The following is a 14361-nucleotide window of genomic DNA, read 5'->3' as shown; positions in this document are numbered from 1 at the left end:
TCTACTTCCATGACGTTGAACAGGATGCACCCAATGGTTTGTTATGCGTTTAAAATGGCAAACACCTCTGACTGCACTTTTCACTTCCAGTCAGGACGACATGAGCTCGTCACACAAACCTGATCCCTTGGTGTGTGGCCTACGTGTGATTTGTATCTCAACTCTGCAGTGTGGATTTGTCAGCGTTGCCATGGCAGTGAGTCAACGTTGCCCACCTGAGACAACGATCAGAACAATCGGTGTAATTGCCGTTTTGGCTGATTGTGACTCAAGGGTGTTAAGAAAATGTTACTTTGCACATCTTTGTACTTTTTTTTTTTTTTTTAACACCAGCACAGCAGTTCACATGGGTTTGGCCCTGCACAGTAGCTTGCATCCTAAAATAGATGTGAACAGTCATCTGAAACAGTGAGATGTGAGCTCAGAATCCATGAAAGTCTGTGGTGTGGATGTAGATACAGACACAAATAGAAACGGACAGTGAGGCACGCTTGCACAAGCACACACACGCGCGTTAGAGAAGAAAAAAAAAAAAGGTATTTATCGTGCTGATAGAGGACGGGAGGCGCTGCTGCTGCTGCTGCTTTGAAATGCTAAGGAGAGGAGCATGTGCCACGGTTGTGGGAGCATCTGACCCCCCACCATGGATAAAAATGAGGGATGGGATTAGTGGGATTGCTATATTCAGAATACTCCCACTTATCTGCTGCAATTAACATTAAAAAGGCCCCAACACACACACAAATGAAATCATGAGTGCCTGTAAATATGAGTGCAAGGCTTTGGGCTCTGTAAGCTTGTCTGTGTCAGCCTGCCTGTGTGGTGTGCTTACCATTTATTAGCCACGTCGCAGAGAGGCGGGGGGGGATATTGTGAAGATGAGCGTTGGAGCAAGTTGGCTCTGGGAATCTGCGCCAGAGGTTCCGAGATCAATTAAAAGTCAACAGATTTCTCCAGCGGCCCACTGCTGCGTCTCCATCTATTCGCAGAGCCACGTGCGCAGAGGTGGATAATGTCGGAGGGGCGGAGGGGCGGAGGGGGGGGGGGTTTCAAACTATAATTTGCCGTGAGTGTTGAACTGTGAAATGCAACAAAAGCCCCTTGTTACCACACAGAGGACTGAGAGCCCAAAGAGCAATAGAAGAGAAAAGGGGTAAAGGTCATTTGTTAAATAATGGTCTGTACATGAGGGAGAGAGAGACAAATCCCTGTGTCATAGAAAGGCCCATATGGTTGGTTGCTATAACGCATGAGTCCTCAAATCCAGTGAGTGCGCTGAGCGTTTAACCGCCAGGCGACACTTTACTTCTGGTTGACTTGTAGTTAATAGCGAGACTCTTCAAGATATTCAGAGGCTAAATCTGAGCTAAGAGAGATCTGAAATGAGACCGAACGAGACTCAAACATGCCGTTGTTTCCCTAAATGACACATTAGCTCCTCTTACGATTTCAGTCTCACGTGTGCAAGAGAATAGTTTCCGAGTTTCAGCTTTGAGCAAACGCGGAGGCTTTTCCATCCTCCAGCCTCTCCGAGCTTTTCCCCCTGCGAAGGAAGAGATGTTTTTCCTCCAAACTTTGAAAGTAAAAAGTCAACAAAAACACCCTGTGGGAGGCGGGAGTCAAGGTGGCCCCCTGTTATCTTGTTATGGCAGTGTAAACGGTGAGACAACACTGAACACCTTGATGGAGCCCAGATAGACGAGTCGCACGCTCGCACAGCGCAACATCACAGAGCAACACCTGATGTTGTCTGCATGCCAACTTCTCAACAACTTCACTTTTGCAAAACTTTTCTCCCTGGGAGTGAACACGTCTCACTGTTTGTTTGCTTTTCTCTTTAGGCGGTACTCTCATTTCCATTCACACTGTTAAAACAGAACAAAACAAAGCCACATGATAACGATGTGGAGATGGTAAAGGCTGAAAATGGTGGGAATTGGGATTACTCTTGTATCAGTGTAGAGCTGGGCGTGAATGTTGCCATCTTGTCAGAGTCTGTGCAGCAGCAGTCAGGGGATGGAGCTGCAGCAGCGAGATCCCACTGACAAACATTCGGGACCAATGGAAGCCTCAGCTGTCAATTGTGCATTTTCCCAACTGGGAAAATGAGCACTTGAACAAAAATGTGTGATAGGAACTACTTAGATTGTCAGAAAGCATCTTTGAAAAAGTACTTTGCCTTTTGAGTATGGTCAATGTCCCATCTGTTAACATGGAGAAGGCAGGATTTAAGGCCTATACTGCAGCCAGGTGGTGATCAGTACACTTTGGCTTCACTTTTGGGTCGCTGTCATGTCGTCCATCTCAGTCTATGGTCCTGCCATGTGCCACTTTGACTTCATGTCATTTAAATTGCAATCACAAGGAGCTCAGCAGAAACCAGCGTCAAGGATTGCATGATTCCCGTATTTGTGTATAATGCTTATGAGGTGAGATTCCTACCATAAGCCTCAGGGTTGATTTTTTATATCACATTTTTAATTTTTTTAATCTTTGTAATTGTATTCCCATTTCTTTGTTTTATTGTGCAAATAAATCAAATCAAGGCTACAACTTGACCAAATCTCCTCGCTGAGAAGAACCATAGACATGTTAACGGACTGTTGAGACAGCAGAATCAAACCCAACACTGTTACAATCCATTCAGCTCATTGTACAGAATCGGGTTTTCTCTTTGTAACAAAATGCAACAACAAAAAGAAGTAACCTCCGGGCGTTCAACTGCCACCAGCATCACCCCAGCTAATTAACCACCTCAGGGTTAATGTGTTACACAGATTTGTTCCCAGTCCTTTCCATTCTGCTAGAACGCAAAGGAGTAAGGCGGCACTTTGAATTCCCTTGTCGTTGCCGAGTCAGATCTCACAGTTTTCGTATATATCACAACCTGATTAGCTGCTTAGCTTAAATACTTTGACAAAAGATGTCAGAGGTGAGAGTTTTCAATTTACAAAAACACGTTTGACTTTACGTTACAAGAAAAAATGCGTTTAGGATGAGGACCGGCCAACCCTGTCTTAGATGAGAGGGAAAGTCCTTTAACTGTGTGTTTGTCAAGGATCTGAATGGAAGCGAGCGTATGCGATATCAGCTCTGATAATATGATTTATCGCAATCACCATGGGGGGGGGGGGGACTTGTGAGTTTGAAGGCGAGAGGAATAAGTTCACAGCTCACTTAGCGTTGTTCAGTGGGGGTGATGAAGTCAAACTTATCCTTATTTATAGAAATGTGTCTTTGAGGCACATGAACAAATTTGTTTCACACGACTTTATCTTTGTTTTTTTTATCACGAGCGCTTAAATTCAAAAGCCAGTTATACTAAAGTCACTTTGTACCTAGATGCACAAGTTTGATTAGAAACAGAGGATGATCAAACATACACTTGATCACACTAATAATATACATTTTCTGGTTGTTTTTGAAAGACACTCTGGGACATAGAAAATCATTCAGTAAATGTGGCACACACACACACACACACACACACACACACACACACACACACACACACACACACACACACACACACACACACACACACACACACACACACACACACACACACACAGACGGGAAGAAGGATGGATGTTTCCTCACTCGGTCTTCCACAGACGGTGAACCATGCTGAGCCACAACATGCCCATAACAGGAAGTGTGGGTTTTTCTGCCAACACCTGTTTAATGGACTTCTCTTGAGCCCGGTCTGGGCTGCCTGACAAGTCTGTGTTTGTCTTGGCACTTGAAGGCCTGGAAGAGCCGAGTGGTTGGAGGAAATAAGAAGATGATAAAAAAATTCAGACAGTGCCCGACGCTCATGCAAACTTTATGGCAGGATGGGTCGGAGTGAATGTGATGAGAGCCTCCTGTGACTGCAGCGCGTATAACCTTCACACGGGCCGGATAGATGCAGTCTGACTGTCCGACAGCTCTGTGCTGTGTTAGACAATATTCGACCTATTCTCTCTGCAGTGGTAGTGTTTCACCTGAATGTATCAAGCTACAAACTGAAAGCTTGTTATGCTGCTGAGTTCAGATTAGGAGAACACGAGAAAAAAGGTGAACAGGCTGCAGGTTTCAAAGAGGCAGATTTGGAGGTTATGACTACAAGGACCCGCAGGAGAATCTGATTGGTGTTTGTCTCAGAACCAAAAATGGTCAAGTTGGATGATTTAAAGGTTTTTCAATATCTCTGCTTGGCTTTAACCATATTTTTATCTTGTACAAGACACATTTTTCTCACGTGTAGTCTTAAGAAATGACAGCGTTGGTCAGCCATTTTGTTGGTTGCGGGAAAGAGATTTGAAACCCTTATGGGGTTATGAGGCACAGTGAGGCATGTGCATGTGTCTGAAGTAGAGTGTGGATACCTGACCCGTGCTCAGCAGGACAAAAACAAAAACTAGTGATTTTTTGTCATCAACTGTCTGGTTTTGTCCGACCAAGAGTCTAAGACCCAAAGCGATTACAGTTCTTCACATTAAAAAGCTTTAAATCCCTATTTTAAAGCTTTTTTTTTAAACTGACAAATTAAATAAATTATTCCATTCACATTTCAAATTCCATCTGCATTAATGGACTGATCACAGCAATAAAGAATATATATATAGAGTATATGTTTGGTGGTAATTTGACTCGTGAGCTTTAACCTTGTTGAGTTTACTTTATGGCTTCTGCATGATGACAGTTGCTCTACTCATTGAAGAGTTTTCTGTCAAGTGCAATCAGGAATTTACTGTATAGTGCTGTGTTTACTCACTTAACTTCAAAAAATGTTTGCACAGGGCTGATTACACTGATTAATTAAATAACATCAAAAAAAACGTTTTCCCTTGAGCACAGATTGAGGCCAGTGTTTTTTTTTTTTCTTAAACACTGCCTGTCAGGGAATGATGCAGAAACAATAATGCCAGATATCACTAATCAAACTAAAAACAATGAGTTGTGCTCCAGGAACTTGTGAATTGCTAATTACCACAAATTTTAAGAAAGCTTTGATTCGGTTTGTTCTGACGAAGATGAGAGAAAACACATAAAATGGATCGGGTCGACTCAGTCCTCTGATGTTAAACCGTTCCCGCTGAACGCGCAATTAGGTTTTCAATGCTGGTTAATTGCTACTACATTCCTGAAAAGTGACCTTTTCTTGAGTCAAAGCGCAGATCTGAGGAGCTGTCTCTCTGCTCATTTTTCTAATCTGCCCCCCCCCCCCCCCCGCTCGTGGAAAAAAAAACGAGGCAGGATAAACAAGTTCAGGAGACAGAATGTCACAGACGCGCTGAAGCCCCGAGAACAACCCGCCGTCTCTTTTCTCTCCCTCTCATCTCCTCTAACCCTTACATTGACTGAGTGTTACAATATGAGATGAGACATACTGCTGCTGACAGCGCACTGTTTCTCAAGGAAATATCAGCATGGAGCCTGTTGAGAGGCGGCACAGTGTGCGAGGGGTGGGGGTGGGGTGGGGGAGGTTGAAATGCTTTGTGTGTCTGAAAACCTCTAATCAGGATCAGCTTAGGAAAAAAGATCAGATTTGTATATCACAATGTAAGAGGGAGCTCATGGCACCATCACCAAAACACCAACAGAATCATGTACTGGTGCTTGAATCACTTCTTCTCTAAAATACCAGCATGAGCGTGGCTTGATTGCTGGAAATATTTGACGGAGCTGATGAACAATGATCCACCTAACAACAGGAATAATTAAAACAGCCAAAGTTCGAGAAAAACACCTTAAAAATCGAAGCGACGACAGCGAAGAAAACAAAGTCTTTCACAATGAGCTCCTGCTTCTCTCCCCCCTGCAGAGATGTGAGCCACTCTTCCCCTGTCTCAGCCTCTTTTCAACTGGAATGTTCCATCTGCTCAGGTAAGCACAGGGGGTGGGTGGGGGGGTTCAACGGGTACAAGTATTCTAAATTTGAACACTAACAACATTTCTGTACATAACAGATATAAGAACACCAATTTAGCGCACGTATAAGTATTATAGAGTGTCATCTACAAAATATAAAACCTTCATGCTTTTAACCACACCGTCCCATCCTCTCCTAAAATGCAGACAAAAAAAACAAATTTTTATAAATTTCAAATATTTATATTAAATTGCTGCTTTTAATTTTTGGAACAAGCTACTTTTTTCCAACTTTAAGTATCCAACCTGTACACTTGCAACCAATCAGAAAGCATGCTGTTGACAACATCCCACTCAGAAGCAGTAAAAGTGGAACAGCTGTGCCAGATGTTGCAGCAGTTCTTCAAACTGTCTGCTACTGTCTGAAATCTGTCCTAAAGCAGCTATTGTTAACTTAAGCTAAGCTCGTGAACCAAGCTGTGAAACTAAACGTTCTCTGCTCGGGTATTATTTAAATTTTTTATTCAGCAAAAGTGACATCATATCTTCATCGCTTGATGCTGATTCCATCTTTTTTTTTCCGAGGCATGATTTTTTTTTAACCTTATTATCACGCTTAATAATAATAATAATCAGGTGTGCCGAAGTTTGCCTCAGAATAATTAGCTTTTTCGTATTGTTTATTCCCATTGACGTGCAAAGGCCTTAAGACTTTAGGGGATGGTCAGTTGTTTGTTGAGCTCTGTCAATTTATCTTTGATGCATCTCACTGCTAAATATCCTGTGTTTTATTTACCTCACAGCATAGCACACTTTGCCATCCATCAAACATATATACTACACAGTGCTTCCTGCATGAATGAACGATATATAGTATGACGACATCATTATATAACCGTTTCCGTCAAACCCAGATTCAAACATGGGTACGCAGAGTACCGATGAAAGTTTCAGAGAGAAAAGGAAAACATGTTTCACGCTGCAGCTTTAGTGGAACAATAAATATCACATGGTCAGAGAAGAGCCCAGCGTCCACTTTTTACAGCTTAATTCAGTCTATCACATTACTTTTCTTATTAGCAAAGCAGAGGAATAACGAGCACTCTGGTGATCTACCTTCTCTATATCATGACCCCTCATTGGTGCTAAAAAAAAAAAGGAAAAACACAGCCACATGCTGCACAGCCTTTTTAATAATCTGCTTGGTTTCCTCATTTAGATTTGATTGGCTATGAAGTACACCGGCCTGCCGGGACTCAGGTTTCAGCATTCATCAGCATTTCCTTGTTGTAAATTGATGGCACAAATAGAGACATCGAGTGCTTGCATGCGAAGGCGTGAGGACACTCACGCACACGCGCGCGCACCTGCACACACACGCATGCATGTTTTTCAAATGTAGTATTAATTATGGAGTTACACCTAGAAAGGTGGTTCTTCCATGTTTAATGCCATGTGAATCAAACAGGAACCAACACATGTAGGTGATGTTGTAGTTTAAATCACAGGGGTCTCGTTCACCGACATTTTGACAAGTCACAATTGAAACAGAGCGAAGGTGTAAATTATGAAGTCAGAGAGGGGCTGTGTTAATGTTGGCAGGAACATGATGAGTGTCAGATTATCACTCAGGCTCTAGTTTTAAGTCACTAAAACAGAGATTTGTATGAATTCAGAAGAACAAAGAATTTTCAAATGCTGTGTTTGGGAAACTATGACGTCACAGTTTACTTTGCGGATGCTCACTGTTGCTTTGTTTGATCATGTGCCAGAAATAACGACAATAGTGGTTACGTAACAGTTTCTCTGCTGCATCGCCCATTATTACTTGGACCACAGCGTTTATGATTTATTGTTGATGTAAACATTATCGCCACCTATTGGCCTGGCATGTGTTTGTAGTCATTCTTGTGCCTAGATGGAGATATTCTGTAAAACAAAGGTCATGTGGATGAAGATTTTTATCAAATCAGAGCACAAATATCCGTTAATAAAATATCTGCTGTAGCGTAGACAAGGCCTGAGAGTCCTCCTGTTTACGGAATGGCACAACAACTGGAAATAGAGAGAAAGCACCATTGCTGCTCAGTTTAATCTACCTGCACCAGTCAGCAAAAACTCATTCATCTGTCATGTCACACTTTTTGTTCTAAAGGTTTGAAGGTTTTCAGAACACACAGAGCCGTCAGTCGGTCATTTTGGAACACGAATCGGCTCCCTCACTTTCTGTATTCAAGTCAAAGCCGCTCTCCCGAAGCCGGCACACACTCTGTCATCATCAGCGGTGTTGAGTGTGTGCAACCTGTCCATGTTTCTAAAGGCCAGTCTGAGTCTAACTGGAGGGGACAGTGAAATCTCATATGATGGCAGATCCGTGTGCCAAAGTTCAGTGAATGCCAGCTTATTGCTATAGAAAAGGTCACTGGGCTATAAGCAGAATGAAAAGTCTTTACTGCAGAGGGTTTGTGTGTGTGTGTGTGTGATGCCGTCTTCCTCCATCTGTGACCCTGGGACGAAGGCCGCAACCTGAGCTAACCATGCTCATATAAAGCACCACGCCCTGGAGCTGCAGCATCTCCCTCTGTCTCCGTCTCCTCTCGTCAGGCGTTGGTGTCCGTTACCTTCAGCACTCCAGGAAGCAGACACCGGGCTTCAAGATGCACCCCGCCTCTGCGAGCGTAAAATCAATTACCAGAGAGATGAAATTCTCCGATAACGCGGCCTAATGATAATTGCCCCCGAATTTGCAATGATCTGACTTACGATACAAACCACTATTGGCATTGTAGCAGCGTACTGGCAGCCGGAGTAGCTGGAATATCAATGGTAATTATTCCATGTTGATTCGGAGCCATGTTACTGCCAGGGGTAAACATAAAGCAATTAGCCTCTATGGTAAGCGGCAGGGGTCATATTTCACTGATGGTTGTGTGATTTGTGATGAGTCGAGTACAGTAGAGAGAGGAAATGGTTATGTGGGATCTAACCGCTGCCTCTTTAATTGAAGCACTTCTATCACATTGACTGCCGGAGACATGCGGGTGGCGGTGTGCGACAAACTGCCACTAATTCAATAAGCGATCATCAGTTAAAAGGTTGGCAATAATATTAATAATAATCTCGTTTTCAGCCGTGCGTCCTGAAATAGAGCGGCTCCAGTGAAGAATCAGACACGGCCAGTTTACCCACAACAGGGTCGCCGCAAAGCTTCCCTCAACTCTAACCCCGACTCACTGTGCCTTAAACCAACAGTTCCCGATCATGGGAGGAAGTGTTTTCTTCCCCAAAAGTGCCTGAGAGACGTCGGGCTGAATAATGTGTCCTATGAATAAAACACATTAGCTACAAAACATGCTGAATAATTCACATTTCAGAGCCTCCATCCCGCCCCACGCAGGAGATATTAGTTCCTCAGTCACAGTTTGCTTTGCACCGAGTCCTCCGAGTCTCCGTCTCCCCCCCACGCTCGCTCCCTCTCACTTCTCTCTTGATCATTTAGTCGCTGTCTTTGTCATCTGTGTTTTGTTAATCCCTCTCTGCTCTCAGCTGACTTTCTGCTGATGCGACTGTCTATTTATACTCCTCAAGTTACTACTGTTTTTTTTTTTCCTGGAACGTCTCACAGTTTATCTGAAGCGCTCTCGAAGCTGTCGGAGCGAGGGGGTGCGTTTGTTCTGAGAGAATCTTTGATGACTCGGTAACACACGACGGCCCAAAATGGACTCGCCATTTAGCGTTAATCGGAGGCGACCAGCTGCGAGTTTCAAAGCGACAGGGACCCGGAGTAAGGAGCGTGGCGGTTTGATAATTAAATACTTGACCTGATATGTGTCTCGTGCTCATTTTTCCTTTCAGCCCCGCCAGATATTTGTGATTTTCATGATTGCGATGTAATTTGCAGAATCAACAGCATCAGAGCAAACTTCAAAGTGCAAACCACTCAACCAATCACTGCTTTTTATTGCGCTGTTTAAATCTTTAATCCCTCTCATTCAACAAAACAGCCCTTCTCATGCATTAGGATTTTACCAGCGTGCAACCATGTGGAGCCTTTTTATCAACTCAAGTCAATCACGGCAAATTTGCTCTGCGGCTCAACATGGCTTGCACTCAATTAAACAGAAAAAAAAGAGCTAATCAGCTCATTATTTTAAAAAGCCTCATTAGATTTTAAGTGTTCTGGTCATAATACAGCGTTAAGCACAACAGATTTTTAAGTAAGCTGATTGACTCAATTATATCATTTGAAAACTGGAAATGAAGACTCTTTAACTCTTTGACTCAAACAGAACAAGAATGATTTGACCCATGAGAAAAAAACATATCTGTTGCACAGTATTGCATTCTGTTTAGTTTGTTCAGAAACAAGAGAAGAAGAGTCTGCAGCCATGTTAGTTTGACCTAAATGCTAATGTCAACTTGCTAACATGCTCACAGTGTTATGTGACAATGTTAGCATTCTTATGCTAACCACTTTGTACATATTACAAATTACAGCTGAGGCTGATGTTACTGTTTTAGTCACTAACCAAAGTTTTGGATGAATCAAAACAGGATGTTGGTACAAAATTTTATCGCAAATAAATCCACAAATGTTGAAGTGATGATGGCGCTATAGAGGAAAAGTCATCCAAGCTGTAATGTTGGTAAGATTCATCCTCTGAGGACCATGAATGTCTGAAATGGTTTTCTTGGCAATTAATCTGATGGTTGCCGAGGCTTTTCCCTTTGGACAAAAGTCAAAGACATCCAAATAGAGCCCATAGACACTATCCTCCCACTATCCAGAAATGAAGCCAAAATATCCCAGACACCAACACTGCCATCTTGCACATTTGCTGCCAGAGTCTGCACAACATCAAATAACAAATCCAAACTGAACTGAGAAAAATGTATCTGACCTTTACTCCAGCCAGCCACCGGGTGGTGATCAAGACACCTTGGCTTCACTTTTGGGAGCAAACACGTCATCCACCTTTTACATACAGTCATAATAGAGCAACCGGAATTTTGGCCAGAAAAAACTGATTGTGGTTAACAGGAGCAGAGAGAATGTAGCTGGGGAGACACAACTACTGCGCAACTTATTTAAACTTAAATGCAAAAATGCTTAAATAAGGAGCAAATGACTGCGAAGCAAAGTACCCTGGATTCCACCAATAAATTCTTAGAGATAAAAAGTATCAATGATGAACGCTGAAACTGAATATTATTATATATTATATTGGGCTAATGTATTTGAGTGAGGAAACAATGACCACTTACAGCACCACAACGGGAAAAGTGCTGAACCAACCTTGTGTATTTGCACATAAATAGTGCTCCACTTGTGTTCTCATACATACTGATGTTTGTATTTTTATCCACCCTGTGCACTACTTGAATTATTAGGCCACTCACTCATCCGGCTACGGCAAAAGACACACTGGGACGCCTTCTCACTTTGAAAGTCACAGCGACTGAGGCTGGTGTGTTTCTGTGGGAGCGAGACGTGTTGTTTTTCATTGTTTAAGTCACATTATACTGTGTTTTTCTGAGAGTCAGCAGCATCAACAGCACACGAGACGGCGTTCGCTGTGCACACACACAGGGAGGCGGCTCTCTAAGCAGCAGAACGTGACGTCAATGGGCACAAACCTCCTACTTCATCTGCAGCCACGCATCTGAGCCACACAGGCTTTGGAAGTGTCTGTCAGCTTGAGTAGATACACACGATACAGACACGGATAAGAAAGCTGCCCTGTTGTTGTTTGAACTAGTTGCACTTTGTTCTTTTTAATGGAAAGATTTGTGCAACACCCAAACTGCTATTGTTTTGTTTGAAAACGCATCAACTCTGCTACGGATACACCTGCTGTCCAAACTACTCCAGAGTCCTAGAGTACGTAGAGTAGAGTAGTAAGCAGAGGAATTTGGAAACAGTGCTGACTCGTTTTTGTTTAAAAACTCCAGGGCTACGTTTCAGTCTAGATGAACAGAAACAAGTTTTTATCAGTAACAATAACAGAGATGCTAACAACCGCTTGCTGATTGGGTCTTTTCAGTCACATCTTAGCCTTTGCTGATTCCTTTGGCTCCTATCACATGAGCACAGCCACACATGCTCAGTGTACGTGAGAGGTCATGTGATATAAGTTTTATGGCGTGTTAGTATGGCTGAGGGAGCAAAACCGATATGGAGTCAAAACGCTTGTCTGGACAGAGGTGGTTTTAGTTTGAAAACACAGTTTTGTCACTTTTGCTTGTACTCACCAGGGCGCAGTACGTCTCCGGAGGGTCTCCACAGGTGATGTTGGGGGGATCCAGAGTAACCTTCAAGAACTTGGTCATGTCTGTCGCCTCGGGTTGGCAGGCCATGTAGTCCCAGGTCAGGCCTTCGTCCGTATAAACCTGGGACTTGCACACATCGTAGTGGCCCCACGCTGCAGGGTAGTGCTGCATGGCCGCCTGGCAAACAGCGGTCCACAGCGCCTGCAGCGCCAACGCAAAATGGAAACGCATGACTGGTCCTCTCGCAGCTCCTTCTCCAGAAGCTGTATCTCCCGCTGAAGGTGGACGGACAAGGGATCCCTCTTCTTCTACTTCCGCTCAGTAAAGGTCACTCAGCTGGAGGGAGGAGGCATGCCAGACTCCCTTCAGGTGGAGCAAGGGTCGGTTCAGAGGTGTCTTCTGAAGTTCTTTGTTGCTACGTCGCGGCCTTTGGGGGGTTTTCTGGAGCGGTGGATAACTACAATGATGCTGAGGTCACCAGCCCATTGAGAAGATAAGAGGAGAGGACTGAGGGAGGGAGGAGGACGGTGGAGGAGAAGGTGGAGGAAGAGGAGGGGAGGTGAGCAGGAGATAGTCCCCCCCTGACACGGAGATAGGAAGATGAGTGACAAGTCCCTTCAGCTCGCCTGGCCGTCAGTCATGGTCCTCGTCCTGTGTGGCGATGCGGCTGCAGAGAGAAACGAGAAACAGAGGAAGGAGAGAGGGGATGAGTGAATATTGACAGTATGGAAACACAAGCTGGCGCCATGGCGAGGGTGAAATGTGCATGTGTGAATAGGGAGCCGGATGGGTTTTGGGACGGCGTTGGGACGGGCTGCCATGTCGGTGTTTGTTGTGCATCCAAACAGAGAGAAATCTGTAAGCGATGCCATCAGGGTAAATTGGATCTTGCTGCTTTCACACCAAACCCTCATCTCACTCAGCGGTGTCAGGCGTACAGTGTTACAGCTTACCCCACCTCCGTCTCCGCACACTGCTCACACCCTGCACACCTCAGACACCACACGCTGCATGGGTTGAAATGATAACAAGCATTCGGAAAGAGGCAATGAATAAAGTGTGGTCATTTTTACCCAACATGTTCTGATTTCTAGCATCAAGTGAGGCCAGAAATCCGAATTGCACATACTCAAGAACAGGCTAATGTTTAATGCTTAAGGTTGTACATTATAATCCAGCACTCATCTAATGTGATAACGCGACACCACGACTTGTCCATGTAGCATTTTACAGTTCAACTCTTCTGTGTCAGCTGGTAGAATATCTGTGCACGAAGGAGTTCAAAAATAAAAGCTGGACATATACATCCACTGTATTGAATTCTGATATTTAATGTGCTATCACACAGTGTTGAACACAGAGACTTACCAAGGACTCAGGGGTGATGTGTGTCTGTGGGGCCATAAATGAAATAGAGTAAAATTCCAGTTAAACAACAACCTGTTGCTGTGGATTATTAGTGTTTTATCTGGATGTCATTAAGTAAAGAAGATAACATATTGAGGGTAGGCCTTTCAAAAATAAGCATATGCATTCATTGATTTTATTGGTCCCTTGGGGGCAGTTAAACAAGATGTAAACACCACATATAACATCAACTGATCAGGCAAACTTGTTTGCAGATGTGGTGCCACACTTCTCCTTTTAGCCATAAAATCAAAACGGTGAGCTGAAAGACACCATAGCCTTCCGGTGGCTGGCTGCAATATGGGTAATACACCCTGCTTCCTCCATGTTTGTGGATGGGACAAGGGCCAATCTAAAAAGGGAATTTTAGGTACATTTTTGTACAACTGGAGGAAGTGGAGGAGAATCTTTATTTACAGTCGATGAGAGCCACTGAGCAGCTGAGCACAGCTGAGGGGATCAGCCATGAAAACTCTGTGGGTTCATCTATACAGGCGACACCTTTCACATCACACACACTGATCTGATCCAGAGTTCATAAAAAAATAATGTTGACAGCTGCTTCCATTTGATTTCCACTGAACAACTAAAAAGTATAAACAGCAGAGTTTCTCTTTCACAGAATAAAGTGGCCACATTACTTTGCACAGCCCCACTTTGCCACTTAACATAAATATCTTGTGACTGTTTTCAACTTCCGTCTGTTTAAATGGTGGCTCTGTCCACAGCAGGAGTCACCGCACTACATCACATACAGTGATTTACTTCCCAGGATGCAAAGCAGCCATTTATAACTGCCAACCGTTGTGGGCCATGGCCTCACTTTTC

The 14361-nt window shown here is 43.7% G+C and overlaps 1 protein-coding gene across 9 annotated transcripts in view; it reads right to left on the bottom strand.

Moving 5' to 3' along the window:
- ntng1a (netrin g1a) overlaps window positions 1-14361 on the bottom strand; it is a 111999-nt gene that overhangs the window by 87686 nt on the left and 9952 nt on the right. For all 9 annotated transcript variants that reach the window (XM_034572502.1, XM_034572503.1, XM_034572501.1 and 6 more), the window contains exon 2: window positions 12109-12793. In XM_034572502.1, the coding sequence (XP_034428393.1) occupies window positions 12109-12357 (249 nt within the window). In that variant the 5' untranslated portion in view covers window positions 12358-12793. The remainder of the gene's footprint in view (window positions 1-12108; window positions 12794-14361) is intronic.

Source organism: Hippoglossus hippoglossus, chromosome 20 (assembly GCF_009819705.1).
Source record: "Hippoglossus hippoglossus isolate fHipHip1 chromosome 20, fHipHip1.pri, whole genome shotgun sequence".
NCBI lineage: Eukaryota > Metazoa > Chordata > Actinopteri > Pleuronectiformes > Pleuronectidae > Hippoglossus > Hippoglossus hippoglossus.
This window is presented reverse-complemented; position numbering and strand designations above follow the sequence as displayed.